The sequence below is a fragment of the Crocuta crocuta genome, unplaced genomic scaffold (genome assembly GCF_008692635.1).
Source record: "Crocuta crocuta isolate KB4526 unplaced genomic scaffold, BGI_CrCroc_1.0 scaffold310, whole genome shotgun sequence".
Taxonomy (NCBI): Eukaryota; Metazoa; Chordata; class Mammalia; order Carnivora; family Hyaenidae; genus Crocuta; species Crocuta crocuta.
The window spans coordinates 82,794-102,147 of record NW_027532609.1 but is presented as its reverse complement, the minus strand read 5'-3'; the positions used below and the strand labels follow the sequence as shown (position 1 = coordinate 102,147).

At 36.4% G+C, this 19,354-nt stretch overlaps 1 protein-coding gene across 2 annotated transcripts in view; it reads right to left on the bottom strand.

The window, feature by feature from the left end:
- Positions 1-740: 740 nt before the first annotated feature.
- The window catches only part of UBE2Q2 (ubiquitin conjugating enzyme E2 Q2), a 62,679-nt gene continuing 44,065 nt past the window's right edge, over positions 741-19,354 (bottom strand). The window contains exons 10-13 of one of the 2 annotated variants that reach the window (XM_077780471.1): positions 12,428-12,476; positions 11,760-11,855; positions 3,064-3,130; positions 741-1,187 (exon numbers count right to left, since the gene is read on the bottom strand). In XM_077780471.1, coding sequence (XP_077636597.1) covers positions 1,156-1,187; positions 3,064-3,130; positions 11,760-11,855; positions 12,428-12,476 — 244 coding nt within the window. In that variant the 3' untranslated portion in view covers positions 741-1,155. The remainder of the gene's footprint in view (positions 1,188-3,063; positions 3,131-11,759; positions 11,856-12,427; positions 12,477-19,354) is intronic. The other variant, XM_077780472.1, reaches the window with a different exon arrangement.

Genomic DNA, 19,354 nt, shown 5'->3' with positions numbered 1-19,354 from the left:
AAACACTTTCTAATTTTGTAATTTGTGCAGAAAAATGTGCTTCTGGATTTCATTTTAAAAGTGCTTAATAACTAGAATTTACTTTTAAATCAAACTTGGGTAGATAAAATCTATCACCAACCAAACAGGACTGATTCAGGTAAGGCAAGAAAATGGAGAATACACTGATTTAAGTCAGGTTTTATAAGACAATGAACATATGTAGAGTTCCTATCAGTTTTTCAATGTAAGAACCATCGTTATGACTATACCAAAAATTTTGCCTCCAAATTAGGTATCTTTTCGTACTTAACTGTGCAGCTTTTGCTCAAGGATTCTGTCTTTGTGCCAATCACTTTACAAGTTTATTAGTTTAAAAATGATTGCAACATCCCGTTAAAATGGAAACATAAAATAAAATGATTTAGTATTTTAAATAACTTCAAGCTCTATATTGTAGTTCTTCATAAGAAATACTGAACCAACAAGAAGCAGATTCAGCCCAGCAAGACTCTGACGCCCCAGTGGAAATTATTACTTACAAAGCCTTAATTTGCACAGCCTTGCTTTGCTTTTGCCTAAAAGTACAACTCAGTTAAGAGCGTATCTTCAGAAAACAATTCATATCTTCACCTAGCCATAAAAAAGTTTTAACAATTTAATGAGTAGGCTTCCTGTCATTATTTTGGCAATATCAAAAATTGGTTTTAACTTGAAAAAGCTACTGTGTTTTAGAAGACCTTAAATTTTCTAAACCAACATTAAACATCAATTAAACTTTTATTGGCTCTAAATGGAACAGTATATTGCAAGTCCTCATAACACGTGAGCTCAATATGGAAAGTTACCCTACAGTCGCAACTTCTGTAATCTGATACTGACTTCCTGCTTAAAAGATTTCACTTTGCAAGAAAAGGAGATCATGAGTGGCCAGTATGTGTATTTATCACGAAAAATACAGTAAAGGCCCCAGTGCTCAGTCCACAATACCTAAAATGAGCAAAATGAAAAGGCTGTAACTCATACTGGATGTCAGTTGACAGATTATCCACTAAAATATCTATTAGCTAATGTCTTCAGTACTGCTGTTATAGGGGCAACTCAAAGCTTGTGTCTGCATGTTGGAAAGATTTTCTTTAAAGCAACATTGGTCCAAACATACGACAGTCAACATATTTAGCCATCTTCCTTTGGAGGGGTGTACCAGCCTGAAACACAATGGAAAAAAAGTTAAAATACCTTATTAAATCAACTAGGAGAAATGGCAATTCATTTAAGGTTAGCTACTTTGTCTACTCATATTTTTGTTTAAACCTACTATAAAAATTAAACTTACACTTGGGTTGGTAACACAGCATTTTGTTATGTGCACAAATTTATTTCTATGAATAAACCATACTTGGGTTTTCAACATAAGATCTCTATACTAGTGGAATTTCTAGCTAAAGATGATAGTATGGAATACTAGACTACAAGCTAGATTTTATCTTCTATTTCAACCCTGTAGTAGTAAACCCCACTGAAAATAACTATTCCCTAAACAAAATGGTGGCATCTTAGAATAAGAGGAACCTGGATTGTCGTTAGTGCAATGATACCATTTCACCAGTGAGGAAGTCATTTTAGCAAGTGCAGTGACTGTGCCTAAGATGAGAGTCGGCACCAGAAACCAACCTAGAACCCATCTCCTGATTCTGAATCGACTGTTCTTTCACCAAAGCTGAGCTTATAAACACCCACACTTTCTAAAATACAGCACTTTCTATAAACACTTGTGAATGCTGATTATGTTTGCTTCAACAAAAAATAAAAGAAGAAAAAATGTGATTTTTCCTGGACTCAACAAAAATCTAAGCTTTCTACAGAAAGGCTAATGAAAATAAGTACTGTTTGGCATGAAATGGCATTGGAACAGTATGAATATACCAAGATTTGTGGAGAATCCACATGGTTATGAAGTAGTATACGAGTACCCATGGATATACTAATTTAGTGTGTTGCGAATTAATATGAAAACCCAGATTTGCCCTCAACTTTCATCATTTCCTTCTTCAAAAGCTTGAACTGTTTTAAATATTATTCTTTTATATGTAGTCACCAGAAAAGTGAAGTTTTCTTTGTGATTAAAAGCGAGCACAAAGTACAAATGTTAAGTCACAAGCTACCACATTTCTAGTAAAAAACACTTTACTGTACATACTCTCCTTAAAGAAAACTACTTCTTATTAATTTATTTACTCTGCATGAAAAAGCATCCGTTTCACTACCATGGCTATTATGAATATCTTATTATCAGCACTTAATTCAAAGTGCCATATGTATACACTATTCTTTTTTTCCTCTCAAGTTTGGCAAGACATATATGCCATTTTAGAGATGAGGAAACTAAGACTGAGAGGTAATGGGACTTGCTCAAAGAGACACAGAGTTAGAGAGTAACACAAATGGCACTTGAAAAATCGGGTCTTCTAATTCCAAATCTACTTCACTGTTAGAGACAAAGACTCAAAACATGCATTATGAATACAACTTAAAGTAGAACAATAAAGTTTATGAAAGATATTTTAAGAGTTTAAATTTACAACTCTTATACAAGTGTATTTACAGTATACAATAGTATACAACATATATACAGTATACAGTATACAACAGTATATAAGTGTATACTGAAATGAGAATGTTCCTTGAACAGATAAAGGTGTATGACTGTCAAAAAGCATTAAGAAGACATTTTAGAAACAGCTTATTCAGGATCCTGATTGCATTTACTCAGTATCAACAAGAACTCCACCTGTACAACTGCCTTTAACTCAATTCCTACCCTAATACCATACATTTCAAGTGAGAAGTGATTCATTTATTAATCTATTAAGAAATTTAGACTCTGACTTAGGTTCTCAGGTCAAGTACTTAGGATACAAAGATTTTTCAATGAAGCAGAGTGTGTGCATCCTCCAGTTAAATTTTTTCACTGGGGAAACAGTATTTTAAGAGATTACTGCAAAAACAAACAGGGTAAGTTATCAATAGTATCTTATATACAACTTCATAAATGGTAATAAATACTTATTGAATTAAACGTACCATTTTTCTCATGTATCTGTACAATGGAATTATAGGATTGTTGGGCTCTTGCTAGATTATACTGATTCTGAAAGAGAATTATACATTTTAAACAAAAACCTGAAGATGAAAATCATTACAAATAATTTATGGATGCATAGTCACTATGCTTAAAAGAACAGAGGAAACTAAATTATATTTCTGTTTCAAAAATAATTTTAACTTAATGCCCTCATTTCTCAATTTTATTATTCTCTACCACTTTAGAATAACAAAACCAAAGTTGTACTACCATAAAAATCTATTTAAACTTCACAGTTCATTTGTATAAATTCTCTTACCACTGGACAAGTATAAAGCTTTATAGTTCTAGTGCCCTTCACCACTGACGCATCAAGTTAAAGAATGCTATTCAGACATGAATAAAACTTAAAACTCTCCTCTTCATAATAAAATAAAAAACAAAAAATTATAAAATATTACCTTTAGATAAGGTTAGTAGTAAGCTTTGAGGACTATACATATAAATGACATCTTGAGTTAAAGATGTCCATAAGTGGCACCAAGCCATTACAAAAGGAGTCCTCTTTTAGGTCTCTTTTTAAGGGGCCAAATTTAGGATTAATTTTGTCTCACGGAGTGACATCATAACTACAATTAATGTCATAAGCATTCTTCATAGTGGTACATACCTATGTTAGAGAATTTAATAATAAATTCACACAGTACAAAAATTAAAAATGTATAAAACATTCTAAGTGAAAATTCTCCTTCCTACCTGTCCTCCAACCATCCAGCTCCTCCTCTCATCCATCCTCCTTTCCCTACCCAAGTTAACTACTGTTAGTTTCTTGTATCTCATTAACATTAAATAAGAAAAGTCAGGTAAAGCCTATTATTATTAGCCACCATCCCTTGCTTCTTCCCAACAAATGATAGGTAGCATCCTACAAACCCTGTTCTGCCTCTTCTCACTCAAGGAATCTTGCACCTTGTCCCAGATCACTGCACAAAAAGCTTAACCTTTCTGTTTTTTTAAACCACAAAGTATTTCATTGTATGGAGACTCAAATATTTAATTATTCCCCCCCAACTGGAGGACATTTAAGTTCTTTTCAATATTTTGTTACAATGTTACAGTGATCAACCTTGTACAAATATTTCCAAAGCACTGGTAAAAAGTCTTTGAGTGGAAATGCTGGGTCACAAGACATATATGCCTTTATAATTTTGAGGTGTTGCTAAATAGCTCTCTGCAAGACTGTGGAAATGGGCTTGCTGCTTGACACGTATGAGAATTTGTGACAGTATCATAGGTGGACGATGAACTCAGTGTAAGTGTGATTTGCATTTCTAATACTGAGCAAGGTTGAGTGTGTCTCCAATATGTTTATAAGCAATTTACTTCTATTTCTACAAATGGACTTTTTGTGTCTTTTTCTACAGTATGGCCCCTTTGAATTTCTAAGAGCTCTTTAAAAATAGTAAAAACCCTCCCATAATGCATCTGAAAAACAAACATAAAATGTGTTATTTCCAAGTTAATAAAAAGTAATATTTTTCAGTCTATATTTTCACTAAAGAACAAAAATACAAGAGAAACAGATTATATACAGCAAAATATGCATGCACAGAAACTTGCAAATGATTAAAAAGCAGTCACTTCCTAACCCTAATGCCCACCTACAAGAAGAAAAAAATAAGAACATTAGCCTTCTCAGTTGTCAATAGCATGATCTTCAAATTCTACTTTAAAGAGCAGGTTACTGCAGAGGCTTTACTGTAATGGGGAGTTAGCCCTATTTTCTAATTCACTGATTTCTGCTTATATTATTATTAACCCCTCCCTTCTGCTTTCCTTCAGTTTGTCTTTTTTTTTTTTAATGTTTATTATTTTTGAGAGAGAGAGAACACAAATGGGAAAGGAGCAGAGAGAGAGAGAGAGAGACAGAATCTGAAGCAGGCTCCAGGCTCTAAGCTGTTAGCGCAGAGCCTGATGAGGGGCTTGAACCCACAAAACTGTGAGATCATGACCTGAGCCAAAGTTGGACTCTCAACCATCAACCAAATGAGCTATCCAGATGCCCTATTTGCCTTTTTTTTTTTTTAATATATTTATTTTTGAGAGAGAGAGAGAGAGAGACTATGTGATAGAGGGGGGACCGAGAGAGAGGGAGACAGAGAATCCTGATGTGGGGCTCAAACCCATGACCTGCAAGATCATGACCTGAACCAAAATCAAGAGTCGGATGCTTAACCAACTGAACCATCCAGGTGCCCCATGATTGTCCTTTCTAACACTGACTTAGAGGCCTGATTCATTTTTATTCTTTTTTTAAAAAAATATTTTATTTTTTACTTCTGAGAGAGAGAGAGAGGGCAGTGTGAGCAGGGGAGGGCCAGAGAGAGAGGGAGACACAGAATCCGTAGCAGTCTCCAGGCTCTGAGCTGGCTGTCAGCACAGAGCCCGACGCGGGGCTCGACCCTTAGAACCATGAGATCATGACCTGACCCAAAGTCGAACACTCAACCGACTGGGCCACCCAGGCACCCCTCTTTTTTTTTTAAATGACACAAAGATTTTAGAGCAAGTATTCCCTCTGCCCTCTCGTTTAATTTCTAGGACATAGGCACTTCATTATTGTTATTCTCTAGCTGTTCTACAGTTTTCACCTCAAAGTCCCATTAAGGGCTGTTTGTGTTCATAATTCCACAAAAGGAACATTTGCTTTCTGAATTTGTTATTACAGTTTTTTAATTAGGATCAGAGAATGATATCTGTCCTTTTCCTACTTCCAAAATTAAAGTTGTCTTCATTGAAGAGGATTTGTTTCATGAATGTTCCAGAGAAGAGATAGTGAGTGAGTGAGTGAGAGAGAGAGAGAGAGAAGGAAGAGAGGACAAAGGGAGAATTTTAGTATTTTCATTACGGTTCAGTTCTAATTCTTTTTAAATTTTCACATGATTTCTTAACCATGATTTACAATTGTGTTTCATTTCCAATTTTTTATTAATCTTTTCTTGTATTCTAACCTTAACCGCATCATATTCAAATTATATGGCTTGTCTGTAAATATTCTTAATTTATGAATTTATTATTTTTCCCATATTCCATGAATGCTTGGGAAAGATTATGTAGTATCTAATTACTGGGTACAGAGTTCTATATCTGTCCATTTGACCAAACTTAATTGGTTATTCAAATCTACATTTTCACACATTTAATTTACTATAGACAAGGTACATTAAAATCTCTCATTATGATGGTGACTTGGTCAGTTTCTCCTGTATTTCACTAGTTTTTTTAAGTATAGTCAACACACAATGTTCTATTAGTTTCATTTATAAAGTTTTTATCAAGTTTTTTAATGTGTATTTTGATGCTATTTTAATACGTAAAGTAAAAAATTATTATACTTCCTGGTTAACTGAGACTTTTATCATTAAGTAGTGCTTTCTGTCCCAAAATCCTATTTTGATACAATATAGCTACATCACCTATTTTGTTGTTGTTATTACCCTTTACTGGCATATCTTTATCATCCTCTCTCTTTAAAAAAAAAAAAAAAAAAAGAGAGGGTGCCTAGGTGGCTCAGTCAATAGGGCATCCGACTTCGGCTGAGGTCATGATCTCACAGATCACAAGTTTGAGCCCTTCGTCAGGCTCTGTGCTGACAGCTCAGGGCCTGGAGCCTTCTTGGGATTCTGTGTCTCCCTATCTCTCTCTCTCTCTGCCCCTCCCCTGCTCATGCTCTGTCTCTCTCTTACTCAGAAATAAACATTAAAAAAATTAAAACAAAACTTTTCAGTCTTCTTGTATCCTTATAATTGAAACATACTTCTTAAAAACCACCAGATTTTTTTATTAATTCATCATAACTGGTAACTTTAGTCCATGTATACTTGTGACTTGCTTTACCACCTTACTTTGTGGTTGCTAGTTCTCTTGGTTTTTAACATAATTTTATTATCTCCTCCTGGGGTTCCAATAAGACATTTTAAAAATAGACCTCATTCTGATTGTCACCTCTCAACTTCTAGCACAATGTCTATCCGCATGTTCTTCTCTGTGTAACATTATTTCTTCTAATCAATTAATTCTCTTCTGATACCTAATCCACCCATTGTTTCTCATTAATTATATTTTTCATCTCTATAAATTCTGTTACACTCTTTTTTCAGATTGGTCTCATTATTCCTGATGGTTTCATTGTTTGCTCAATTTTAGGATGTTTTATTTAATTAGGTTTCACACAGAACTATTCATTTTCTCATAATTCTAATATCTAAAGTCTCTATTCTATGTCTGATAATCCCAAAACCTAAAGTCTTTGGGAATATATATCTCTTATGTATTGTTTCTGCCAATTCTCTTTATGCTGGCTTGCTTACTTATGTGCTTGGGATCTTTCACAGTGAATTCTTATTTGCTTGTTCTTACTCTTTGAGAATCTTGTAGGCTTAAATCAGAAAAGCTTTTCCTGTGAGGAGTATCTGTGCCTGCTTCTGATGAGAACTGTGAACTAACATGAGATCATCTTAGCTTCCTTGGGAGAATCTCAGGATTATGCAAAGTTCTCACACTGGGCTTGCCAACCTTGCTCATTTATAAATAAAACACTGGAATACTTAGTACGGGAAGCACCTCCCCACTCCTTGAAAGGAAACAACAAAAACCAGATGTCTCATCTGAAGATGATCACTCACCAGAGAATTCTCTAGGTAAATGATTGGAAGTCCATTAGGAATAGGGTATGATAGGTGCCTTTCCTGTAGAAATAGTTTAGGGGCTGCTCCAAGAGTTGTGTGCTCTAGGATTTCACTAATTAACTCAACTATCATGCCCTCCATATGGTGAATGAACATTTGTAAGGGCACTACCTTGCCTATCCAAACCCCGAATTATTGCTAAGTCATAACAGCAGAACTCTACAGGGCTTTCTTACCACTACAGCCTAGAGTTAATGTTATAGCCAGTATCCCATGTTAACTGATCAGAAAACCCGCCTGGCCAATATCCTTCTGCCTCATGGCTTGCTCTCAGCTCCTGCTGGCTGAGCCTAGGGGAGCAAGCTAATGGCAAGACTGTACAGAGACTCTTGCTTGCTAGAGTTGCAGATGCTCAGCTCCATCAATCTGACCCTATAACCAAATTTCATGTGTGCTGACAGGCAATTTTTAAATTTTCCAGTACTTCTGTATATCATTTTAGTAATATTTTCAAGAGATAAACTTATTCATTTATTTTGAACCAATAGCTGGTATTATCTTTAAAAATATTTAAAGTAGGGGTGCCTGGGTGGCTCAGTCAGTTAAGTGTCTGACTTTGGCTCACGTCATGATCTCGTGGTTCAGAAGTTTGCAACCTGGGTCAGGCTCTGTGCTGACAGCTCAAAGTTTGGAGCCTGATTTGGATTCTGTGTCTCCCCTCTTTCACTCATGCTCTATCTGTCAAAAATAAATAAAACATTTAGGGGCACCTGGGTGGCTCAGTTGGTTAAGCGTCTGACTTCGGCTCAGGGTCATGATCTCATGGTTCGTGGGTTCAAGGCCCATGTCAGGCTCAGAGCCTGAGCCGGTTTCAGATTCTGTGTCTCCCTCTTTCTCTGAACCTCCCCTGCTCACGCTGTCTCTCTTTCTCTCTCTCAGAAATAAAACATTTAAAAAAAAAATGACATTTAAAAGTTTAAATATTTAAAATATTTTTGAACAGTTATATGTCAAAAGAAAGAGCATAAATGATTTAAAGTCTCCCTCCCATCTTTAACTCACCCCGTCAATATTCAATATCTCCTTATCAGAAATAGTTGTTAGTACTTTGATTATCCTGTAGAATTTAAAAGCCTACAAGGTAAAACTCCTATTACATCATGTAAAGTTTCCAGTCTTTTTTTTTTTTAATGTTTTATTTATTTCTGAGAGAGAGAGAGAGAGAAAGAGAGAGACAGAGAGAGACAACGTGAGCAAGGGAGGGTCAGAGAGAGAGAGGGAGACACAGAATCCGACGCAGGTTCCCGGCTCTGAGCTAGCTGTCAGCACAGAGCCCGACATGGGGCTCGAACCCACGAACCACGAGATCACGACCTGAACTGAAGTCGGACGCTTAACCAACTGGGCCATCCAGGCACCCATAAAGTTTCCATTCTTAACCAACAGTATTAATAAGAAGGAAAACATGGAAGGGTGAGGTTTTATAACATTTCATTCAAAAAATTCACCTTCTAAGACCTGTAAATGTGCTTAGCTGCCTGACTTAGCATTATATATAAAATATATAGCTGGGTCATAGGGGAGTTCTATTGTTAGTTTCCTGAGGAACCTCCACACTGTTTTCCAGTTGGGCTGTACCAGTTTACATTCCCACCAACAGTGTAGGAGGGTGCCCGTTTCTCCACATCCTCGCCAGCATCTAGAGTTCTCTGATTTGCTCATTTTAGCCACTCTGACTGGTGTGAGGTGGTATCTCAGTGTGGTTTTGATTTGTATTTCCCTGATGAGGAGGGATGCTGAGCATCGTTTCATGTGTCACATGAATGGAACAGAATAAAAATATATATATACTTACTTGTTAAGAAAACTATATAGAATGGAAATATAAAGGTTGAAAGCAATTATATTGACACTGAGTGATTCCAAGAGAACTGTGGCACTGAACGAGCACTGATATTATAGAATTTTAAAACTACAAAAGACTTAAAATATTTTAGCTAAAGATACAGAAGCCCAGAAGAGGTAAGTTTACACAGTGAGTTATTAGTAAAATGTTTTCTTTTTTTAATGTTTTATTTATTTTTGAGAGAGAGACAGAGTATGAGTGGGAGAAGGGCAGAGAGAAACGGAGACACAGAACCTGAAGCAGGCTCCAGGCTCTGAGCTGTCAGCACAGGGCCTGATGCGGGCCTCAAACTTGTGAACTGCAAGATCATGACCTGAGCTGAAGTCAGATACTTAACTGACTGAACCACCCAGGCACCCCTAAAATGTTCTTTCAATTATGCAAAATGATCATTGTTCTAAGCCTTTTATATTTTCTTTAACATGAAAAACATGTTAATTTTTTTTTTTTTTTTAATTTCTAGGAGAGAGAGAGAGAGAGACAGCGTGAGCAGGGGAGGGTCAGAGAGAGAGGGAGTCACAGACTGAAACAGGCTCCAGGCTCTGAGCTGGCAGTCAGCAGAGCGCCCGACGCGGGGCTCGAACCCACAAACCGCAAGATCATGACCTAAGTGAAAGTCGGACGCTCAACCGACTAAGCCACCCAGGTGCCCCAAAAAAACATGCTAATTTTTAATAAAAACATGATGAAATTTAACATCAAGTTCTACATACAAATAAATGCCAGGAAGAAACTTAAAAAACCAGAAGAAGTATATCAAATGTTAATAGTATTTCTAGGTTACAAATGACTTCAGTTTTTTTGTATACTTTTTTCACATTAAAAACCATGCAGTGCACATAAATTTTGTCAACACAAAAAAATAAAATTCTAATGGCCTACTACATATTCATTCTAGGGACACATTTAATATACATATAATACCTAAGATATATACACTGTTAAGAAATGCTAGTTAGTTTGGGGCACCTGGGTGGCTCAGTTGGTTAAGTGTCCGGCTTCGGCTCAGGTCATGATCTCACAGTTCGTGGGTTCAAGCCCCGCGTCAGGCTCTGTGCTGACAGCTAGCTCAGAGCCTGAAGCCTGCTTCAGATTCTGTATCTCACCCTCTCTCTGAACGTCCCCTGCTCACGTTGTATCTCTCTCTCTCTACCTCCCTCTCTCTCTCTGAAACATTAAAAAGATTTTTTAAAAAATGCTAGTTAAATGTAGTTAAGCAGCTCACTAGTGTTCAATAATTAACTTTTAGACTTTATATAAAATGGTATTTTATTCCAGTGCAAATAGCTGTTAAAAGAACTCAAGTAAAAATGAGTTGCTGTACAGTACTATCCCAAATAGATGATTTTTCAAACAGTCTTTTCAATTTTTTGCTTCCTCTGTGAGTTAAGATTCTAGTGGACTCATGCTTTGATGTGATGTGATATGATTTATAAATACATTATTTAGATTTCATACTATTTGGATAAGCATTTAACACAAGATTCACAGGCCTTTAGGAACATCCAGATTTTTTTAAATGTTAGGTTAGGATCATTTCCATCACACAGATACTTTTGCAAAATATACTAACTTCAGAGTATTGTCCTTGGTCCATTTAACTGTTTAGAGATAACTACAATTAGACATGGAAAGATGTTTCAGATATAGTTAGTGAATAAAGAACATAACACAGTGGGTAAGAGTGGAGACTAACACCAGCCTGTCTGTTCCCAATCCTCGTTCTGCCTGTCACTTTAGACCAGTTATCTAACCTCTGTGTGCTTCAGTTTCCTCATGTACAAAATGAGAATAATAATATTAACTCTTAGGTTAGTAAAAGGAATGAAAGAGTACATACAAGTAAAAAGTTTAGATCAAAGCCTAGCATATAAATGCTCACTGGAAATTAATTATGCTAACATGATCTCAATTTTGGAAACTTCAAAGTACATATAATTTTTTAACTTACTAGTATTTACATTACCAATAATAGATTTACAATTATAGACATGTTTCTCTATAGTAAGAATAACAAAGACTAAAAGAACAAGAAGACGCCTCGTAAGGTGACAGAAAATATAGATTATAAATGATTATGTCATCATCTTAATAAAAGTACCTTATTTGCTCCAAACTGCACTCTGGCTTTGCCTTTGACTAAGGTAGCATTGATTTGCATGATGACGGATTCTATTGAGTAGGCACTGCTCCAGCCCTACAGGAAGAAGAAAACACTTCTCTAAAACATAATGGTACTCTTGATTCCCACTCGGGAAAACTTAACAAAATGGCTCAACAACAGCAAGACAATATTAAGAAGTCTGCATATAAGACAAAAAAGTAGTCAGACCATTTCTAAAATCTCATAAAACAAAAAAACTTATGTTCTAAGTATCAAATATGAGCAAATTATAGCCTTATATACACACTGCTTTTAGAATGCCTATCCTTGCATAGGTTAAACACCAAGTACAATGTCATTTTACTGGTTTGCCTTAAATAACTTTTTCGTTATTAAAAGTAGTTGCTATTGAAAACAACTTTTTTTAAGTAGATGGTATTACCTCAGAGCCGTTCCCCTCAGAATCTAATTTACATTATCAAAACACTCCACTGAGATTGAAAAATCTTAGTACCATAAGAAATTAGTTACCTGGGGGGAGGGGGGAGATGTGCATGGAGGAGGGCACTTGTTGGGATGAGCACTGGGTGTTATATGGAAACCAAGTTGGCAATAAACTCTTTGTAAAAAATTAAAAAAAAAAAAAAAAAAAAGAAATTAGTTACCTGTTTTGTGAGAAGTTCCATACATAGTGCTCCACCACCCAACACATACCTTAAAAAGAGAAAAGGATCATACTTAATCTGCTAGACCTCAGTGTTCCTTCTTAATTTTTAGTTATTTTATTTTATTCTTTTACTTTGAGAGAGAACAAGAGAGAACTAGCAGGGGAGTAGCAGAGAAAGAGGGAGACAGATAGAATCTTAAGACAGAATCCCACACTGAAACACTGTCAGTATAGAGCCTGATGTGGGGCTTGAACCCAGGAACCGTGAGATCATGACCTGAGCCAAAAAAAACAAGAGTCAGACACTTAACCAATTGAGCCACTCAGATATGCCCCTTTGTAACTCTTAAAGTTCTGCCACTAAGGAAGTATGCATACAATCAAAGGTTAGAAGATAATATGCAAAAATGAGAACAGTGGTTAGGGTTCTAGGACCTTCGTTAAAAAATTAGTTTAAAAAATTCTAATGTTATCACTTTATTACAGTCTTTTTTTTTTTGTTTTTATTTCTGAATGAGAGAGACAGCATGAGCAAGGGAGGGTCAGAGATAGAGGGAGATACAGAATCCGAAAACAGGCTCCAGGCTCTGAGGTGGCTGTCAGCACAAAGCCTGATGTGGGGCTCAAACCCATGAACCGTGAGATCATGACCTAAGCCGAAGTTGGACACTTAACCAACTGAGCCACCCAGGCGCCCCCAGTCTTTTTTTTTTTTTTAATAATGGTTCTTGGAATGCTTAAACACACTAAGGATGTTCAGAAAGTAGGAACTTACCCTAAATATTTCAGAGAATGGAAATGCTATATTCATGTGAAAACTTCTCTGCCATCATGTTAGCCAATGGCACCAACTTTCCCCTATCTATAATAATGAATACCCACATTTTATGGTTTAAATTGTTTTTATCCATTCTTTTGTGAGGATCAAATGGTTCTGACCACAGATTTCTGGGACTCCTTAATTTCTCTTGCTAATCCTGAGAACTGTTCTCTGAACCAGACAACTTCTGAGAATTTCCCAGATCTCTTTTAGGAAATCATTATTTAAGATCAAGATCTTTCTCAAACAAAATAACTTCATTTCTACTTTATTGTTATTTTAAACTTCAAGATACATGAAATATTGTGTCTAAAAATAAAACCTAGGGAATGATGATTAAAGAATGACTGATAAATCTTGAAAACGCGTAACCCAAGACCACAGGTGGGATTAGACACAAGTGAACACAGAGTCCATTACAAACTTTTTGTCCTCTGGGACTTTGCACATGTCTTTCCTTGCGTGAGATTCCTTTTGCTCCCTATTCTCCCAAATGCCATATTTTCCCCAGATAAAACTCATCAGGACCATTCTAGCCTGCAGATTTTGTATTCAGGCTAATGAAGTACATCTTTGTATTGACTTAACCAAATTATAGAAAAGTAAAGAATTGAAAGACTTCTACTATAGACCATTATAATTGTTACAGTGAAATTATTCAATAATGGAAACTATTCAATAATTCACACGTCCTGGGGCGCCTGGGTGGCTTAGTTGGTTAAGCGTCTGACTTTCGCTTAGGTCATGATCTCGCGGTTCGTGGGTTCAGGCCCCGCGTCGGGCTCTGTGCTGACTGCCAGCTCAGAGCCTGGAGCCTGTTTCAGTCTGTGACTCCCTCTCTCTCTGACCCTCCCCTGCTCACGCTGTGTGTCTCTCTCTCTCTCTCCTAGAAATAAAAAAACAAAAAAACATTAAAAAAAAAATAATAATAATTCACATGTCCTGGAGAATTTAAGCAAGTGTCTGTTAACCTGACTGCACCAGACCCTGGAAACTTCCAAAGTTTATAGGAGGAAAAGAAAAACATTTCAAAACACTAGATTTGGGTGGAGAGTCATAGGATTTTAAACTTCTTTGAATATTCTCCAATATTCCTAAAAGAAAGAAATCTATTTCCAATCATTTGACTGTCCCACTGGGCTTAAAGAGTGTCTTATGTATAGAGTGGCTTTATTTTATTTTATTTTTTAATGTTGCAGGGGAGGGTCAGAGAGAGGGAGGTACCCCTCGGTTAAGCATCCAACTCTTGATTTCAGCTCAAGTCATGATCTCATGGTTCGTGTATGATCTGACAGCATGGAGCCTGCTTGGGATTCTCGCCCCACTCCTCTGCCCCTCCTCTGCTCATGCTGTCTCTCGCTCTCAAAATAGGTAAGATAGATAGATAGATAGATAGATAGATAGATAGATAGATAGATAGATAGATAAATTTTAAAAAGAGAGAAAGACATTTCAGTAAGGATGTCGAGAAGACAGGTGAATACTGGGAGCAGAAAAGATATATAAAAATTCAAGATACAAAACCTGGGAGTCACTGACACAGGAGATATTTTGAAAGCCATAGGAGACTTTTCAGCAAATACTAGCATAATTGGACCATTAGGCAAGATTCTAGGACCCAAATCTCATACCTTATACAAAAATTAACTCAAAATGATTCATAAACTTATCTGTAAAATGTAAAACTATAAAACTCTGATAAAACACAAAACAGGAGAAAATCTTCAAGATCCAGGACAAGGCAACAGTTCTTAAAATTGATGCTAAAAGTATAATCCACAGAAGGAAAAACACATATAAATTGAAACTCATCAAAACTAAAAACTTTCTGCAAGACATAAAATCACTATAAAAAATCTGTTGCGTTTCTATATGTTAGTAATGAAATAGAAGAAAGAGAATTAAGAAAACAATCCCATTTACAGTTGCATCAAAAGGAATACCTAGGAATAAATTTAACATAGGAGGTGAAAGACCAGTACTCTAAAAACTCTAAGACACCGATGAAAGAAATAGAAGGTGACACAAATAAATGGTAAAATATACTGTGCTCATGAACTGGAAGAATACTGTTTTGGATAATATAGGCATTTAAACAATCTACAGACTCAGTGCAATCCCTATCAAAATACCAACAATGCTTTTCAGAAAACTAGAACAAAAAATCTTAAGATTTGTATGGAACCACAAAAGACTGAATAGCCAAAGCAATCTTGAGAAAACAACAAACCTGGAGGTATCACAAGTTCAGATTTCAAACTATATTACAAAGCTACAGTAATCAAAAACAGTATGGTACTGGCGTGCAAAGAGACATATATCACTGGAACAGACAGAGCCCATAAATAAACTCACATTTACATGGTCAATTAATCTAGGACAAAAAAAAGACAAAAATATACAATGGGAAAGAAAGATCTTTTCTTCAAGAGTGTTGGGAGAACTAGACAGCTACATGCAAAAGAATGAAACTGGACCATTCTTTTGCATCATACACAAAAATAAACTCAAAATGGATTAAAGACTTAATTGTAAGATCTGAAACCATAAAACTCCTACAAGAAAACATAGGCAGTAAACCCCTAGAAATCGGTCTTAGCAATATTTTTCTGGATATGTCTCTCCAGGCAAAGGAAACAAAAGCAAAAATGAACAACTGGGACTACATCAAACTAAAAAGCTTTTGCACATTAAAAGAAACCATCAATAAAACCAAACCAAAACAAAAAACAAGGCAACCTCTTCTATGGGAAAAAGCTATTCACAGATGATATATCCAATAACGGGTTAACATTCAAAATATGTAAGGAACTCCTACAACTCAACACCAGTAGAGAACCTGAGTAGACATTTTTCCAAAGAAAACCTACAGATGGCCAACCAACACATGAAAAGGGGCCCATCACTAATCATCAGGAAAATGCAAATCTAAACCAGAATGATAATACCCACCCCACTCACACCAGTTAGAATAACCAGTATCAAAAAGACAAGACACAATAAGTGCTACACAGGATGTAGAGAAAGAGAACCTTCATGCACTGTTACTGGGAATGGAAATTGGTGTAGCCACTATGGAAGATAGTATGGAATGTCCTCAAAAAAACTAAAAGGAGGGATGCCTGGGTTGTTCAGTCAATTGGGCATCCAACTTCAGCTCAGGTCATGATCTCACGGTTTGTGAGTTCGAGCCTCGTGTTGGGCTCTGTGCTGACAGTTTAGTACCTGGAGCCTCCTTCAGATCCTGTGTCTCCTCCTCTCTCTGTCCCTCCCATGTTCATGCTCTCTGTGTCTCTCAATAATAAATAAAAATGTTAAAAAAAAGGAAAAAAATACATACAATCTAGTAATTCCACTTCTAGGTATTTACCCAAAGAAAATGAAAACATTAATTTGAAAAGGTATGTTTACTGCAATATTATTTACAATAGCCAAAATATGGACACAATCCAAGTGTCTATTGATAGATGCATGGATAAAGAAGTGGTGTGTGCATGCATACACACACACACACACACACACACACACACACGGAGGAATATTACACAGCCTTAAAAAGGAATGAGATCTTGCCATTTGTGACAGCATGGATAGATCTAGGGTATAATGCTAAGTGAAATGAAAGAAGTCAGACAGAGAANGGGGTGGGGGAAGGTGAGAAAGGGGAGTGGGGAAGAATAGATAAAGAGGATTAAGAGGTACAAACTTCCAGTTATAAAATAAATCATGGCAATAAAAAGGTCAGCATATAGTTAATAATATTGTAATAAGTTTGTAAGGTGACAAATGGTAACTATACTTATCACAGTACACATTTTATAATACTTAAATTGGCAAATCAGGAGGTTGTACACCCCAAACTAATGATAATATATATCAACTATACTTCAATTTAAATAAACTAAAAACTTTTGCTCCACAAAAATTCTGTTAAGAGGATAAAATGAAGGTACATACTGAAAGAAATTGAAAACTATATATCCAACAAAGGACTACTATATGTAGTTCATATTAAAAATTTTTTCAAAATTCAACAAGTAAAAAAATATCCAATTAGAGAATTGGCAAGCAAACATGGATAGATATTTCAGGGAAGAGTATATGAAGTTGCCAAATAAGCACATGAAAGATATTCAATACTAGAAAATATGCATTAAAGAAACACAAATTTTGGGGCGCCTGGGCGGCTCAGTTGGTTAAGCGTCCGACTTCAGCTCAGGTCATGATCTCGCGGTTCGTGGGTTCGAGCCCCGCATCGGGCTCTGTGTTGACGGCTAGCTCAGAGCCTGGAGCCTGTTTCAGATTCTGTACCTCCTTCTCTCTCTAAAAACCTCCCCTGTTCATGCGGTCTCTCTCTCAGAAAAAAATAAAAAATTAAAAAAAAAAAAAAAAGATCACAAATTTTTTTAAATCTTTATTTTTGAGAGAGACAGAGAGTATGAGGAGAGAGGCAGAGAGAGGGAGACACAGAATCTGAAGCAGGCTCCAGGCTCTGAGCTGCCACCACAGAGCCCGACATGGGGCTCGAACCCACAAACCGTGAGATCATGACCTAAGCCGAAGTCGGACGTTCAACCGACTGAGCCACCCAGGCTTCCCAAGGAAACACACATTAAAACCACACTGAGGTATCACTACAAGATAGCTAAAATAAAAGCAAGCGGACACCAAATGCTGGCAAGGATGTGGAGAAACTAGATCACTCACATATTCCTGGTAAGGATATATAAAATGGTAAAGTCACTACAGTAAAGTTTGGCAATTTTTTTAAAAATTCAATATGCTGCAATAACTGTATGACCCAGCCATTCTACTCCTGGACATGTATCCCAGAGAAAGCAAAACATATTCATATAAAAACATGTACCCAAGAACTCACAGAAGCTTTATTTGCATTGGCCCAACACTAGAATCAACTTAGATATCCTTCAAGAAGTAGTTGGTTAAACAAAATGTGGTACATGTTACACCATGGAGTACTTCCTAGCAATAAAAACAAACACACCAGTCATACATGTAGCTGAACCTCCAGGGAATCAGGACAAATAAAAAAACTAATTGCTAGAAATTACAAACCCAAAATGTATGATTCCATTTATGTAACTTTGTTTTCTGAAATGACAAAATATGAAAAATGCAGGACAGATTAGTGGTTGCCAAAATTCGGAAAAGTGGGTAATAAGAGGGAGAGGGATGTGGTTTAAACAAAAAAACAAGAAAAAGGATTCTTGTGTATTTGGAACTTCAGTATCCATTTGTGGTGGATACACAAATGTACACAGGTGATCAAACTGTGTAGAACCTAATACATACATACATACACACAAATGAGTTCTAAGAAAAACGGGGGAAATCTGAGTAAGTTCCATGGATTGTATCATGGTCTTTTTGTGATATTTCCCTATAGTTTTGTGAAACATTACCCTGGCAAAGCGTACAGGAATCTTTATCATTCTTAGAGCTGCATGTGACTATACAATTATCTCATAAATTCCACCCCCCACCCCCCAAAAAAGCCACAGGAATAGAAGCAAAAGAGAAAAAACCCAGTACCAAATTCTGAAGAACTCTAACATGTAGAAGGCAGGTGAACAAGGAATTGCTAGCTAAAAAGACTGAGAGGAGGCAGTCAGAAGCCAAGAGAAAAAGGTTTTCAATGTTGCTGAGAAATCAGATAACCAAATAAGATAAAGCCTGAAAAGGGACCCCTGGATTTATCAACATGGAAGATCCTGTTGGCAACAGTAGTTTGGGAGGAATATTAAAAGCCAATGCCAGACTACAGTGTCTGAAGAGTGAGAAGGAAGTGAAGAGTGTGAGTATATACATATTGTTCTGGGAGTGTAAGTGGTACAGCCACTTTGGACAACAGTCTGGCATGTCATCAAGAAGTTTAACAGTTACTAGAGGACCTAGTAATTCTACACAGGTATGTATGAAAGAAATGAAAATATATATGCAGACATTTATGTGAATGTTCATAGCAGCGTTCTTCATGATAGTCAAGGTAGAAACAACAAATGTCTGGGGCTCCTGGGTAGTTCAGTCAGTTGAGTGCCCGACTTTTGATTATGGCTTGGTCATGGTCTCACAGTTCATGGGTTT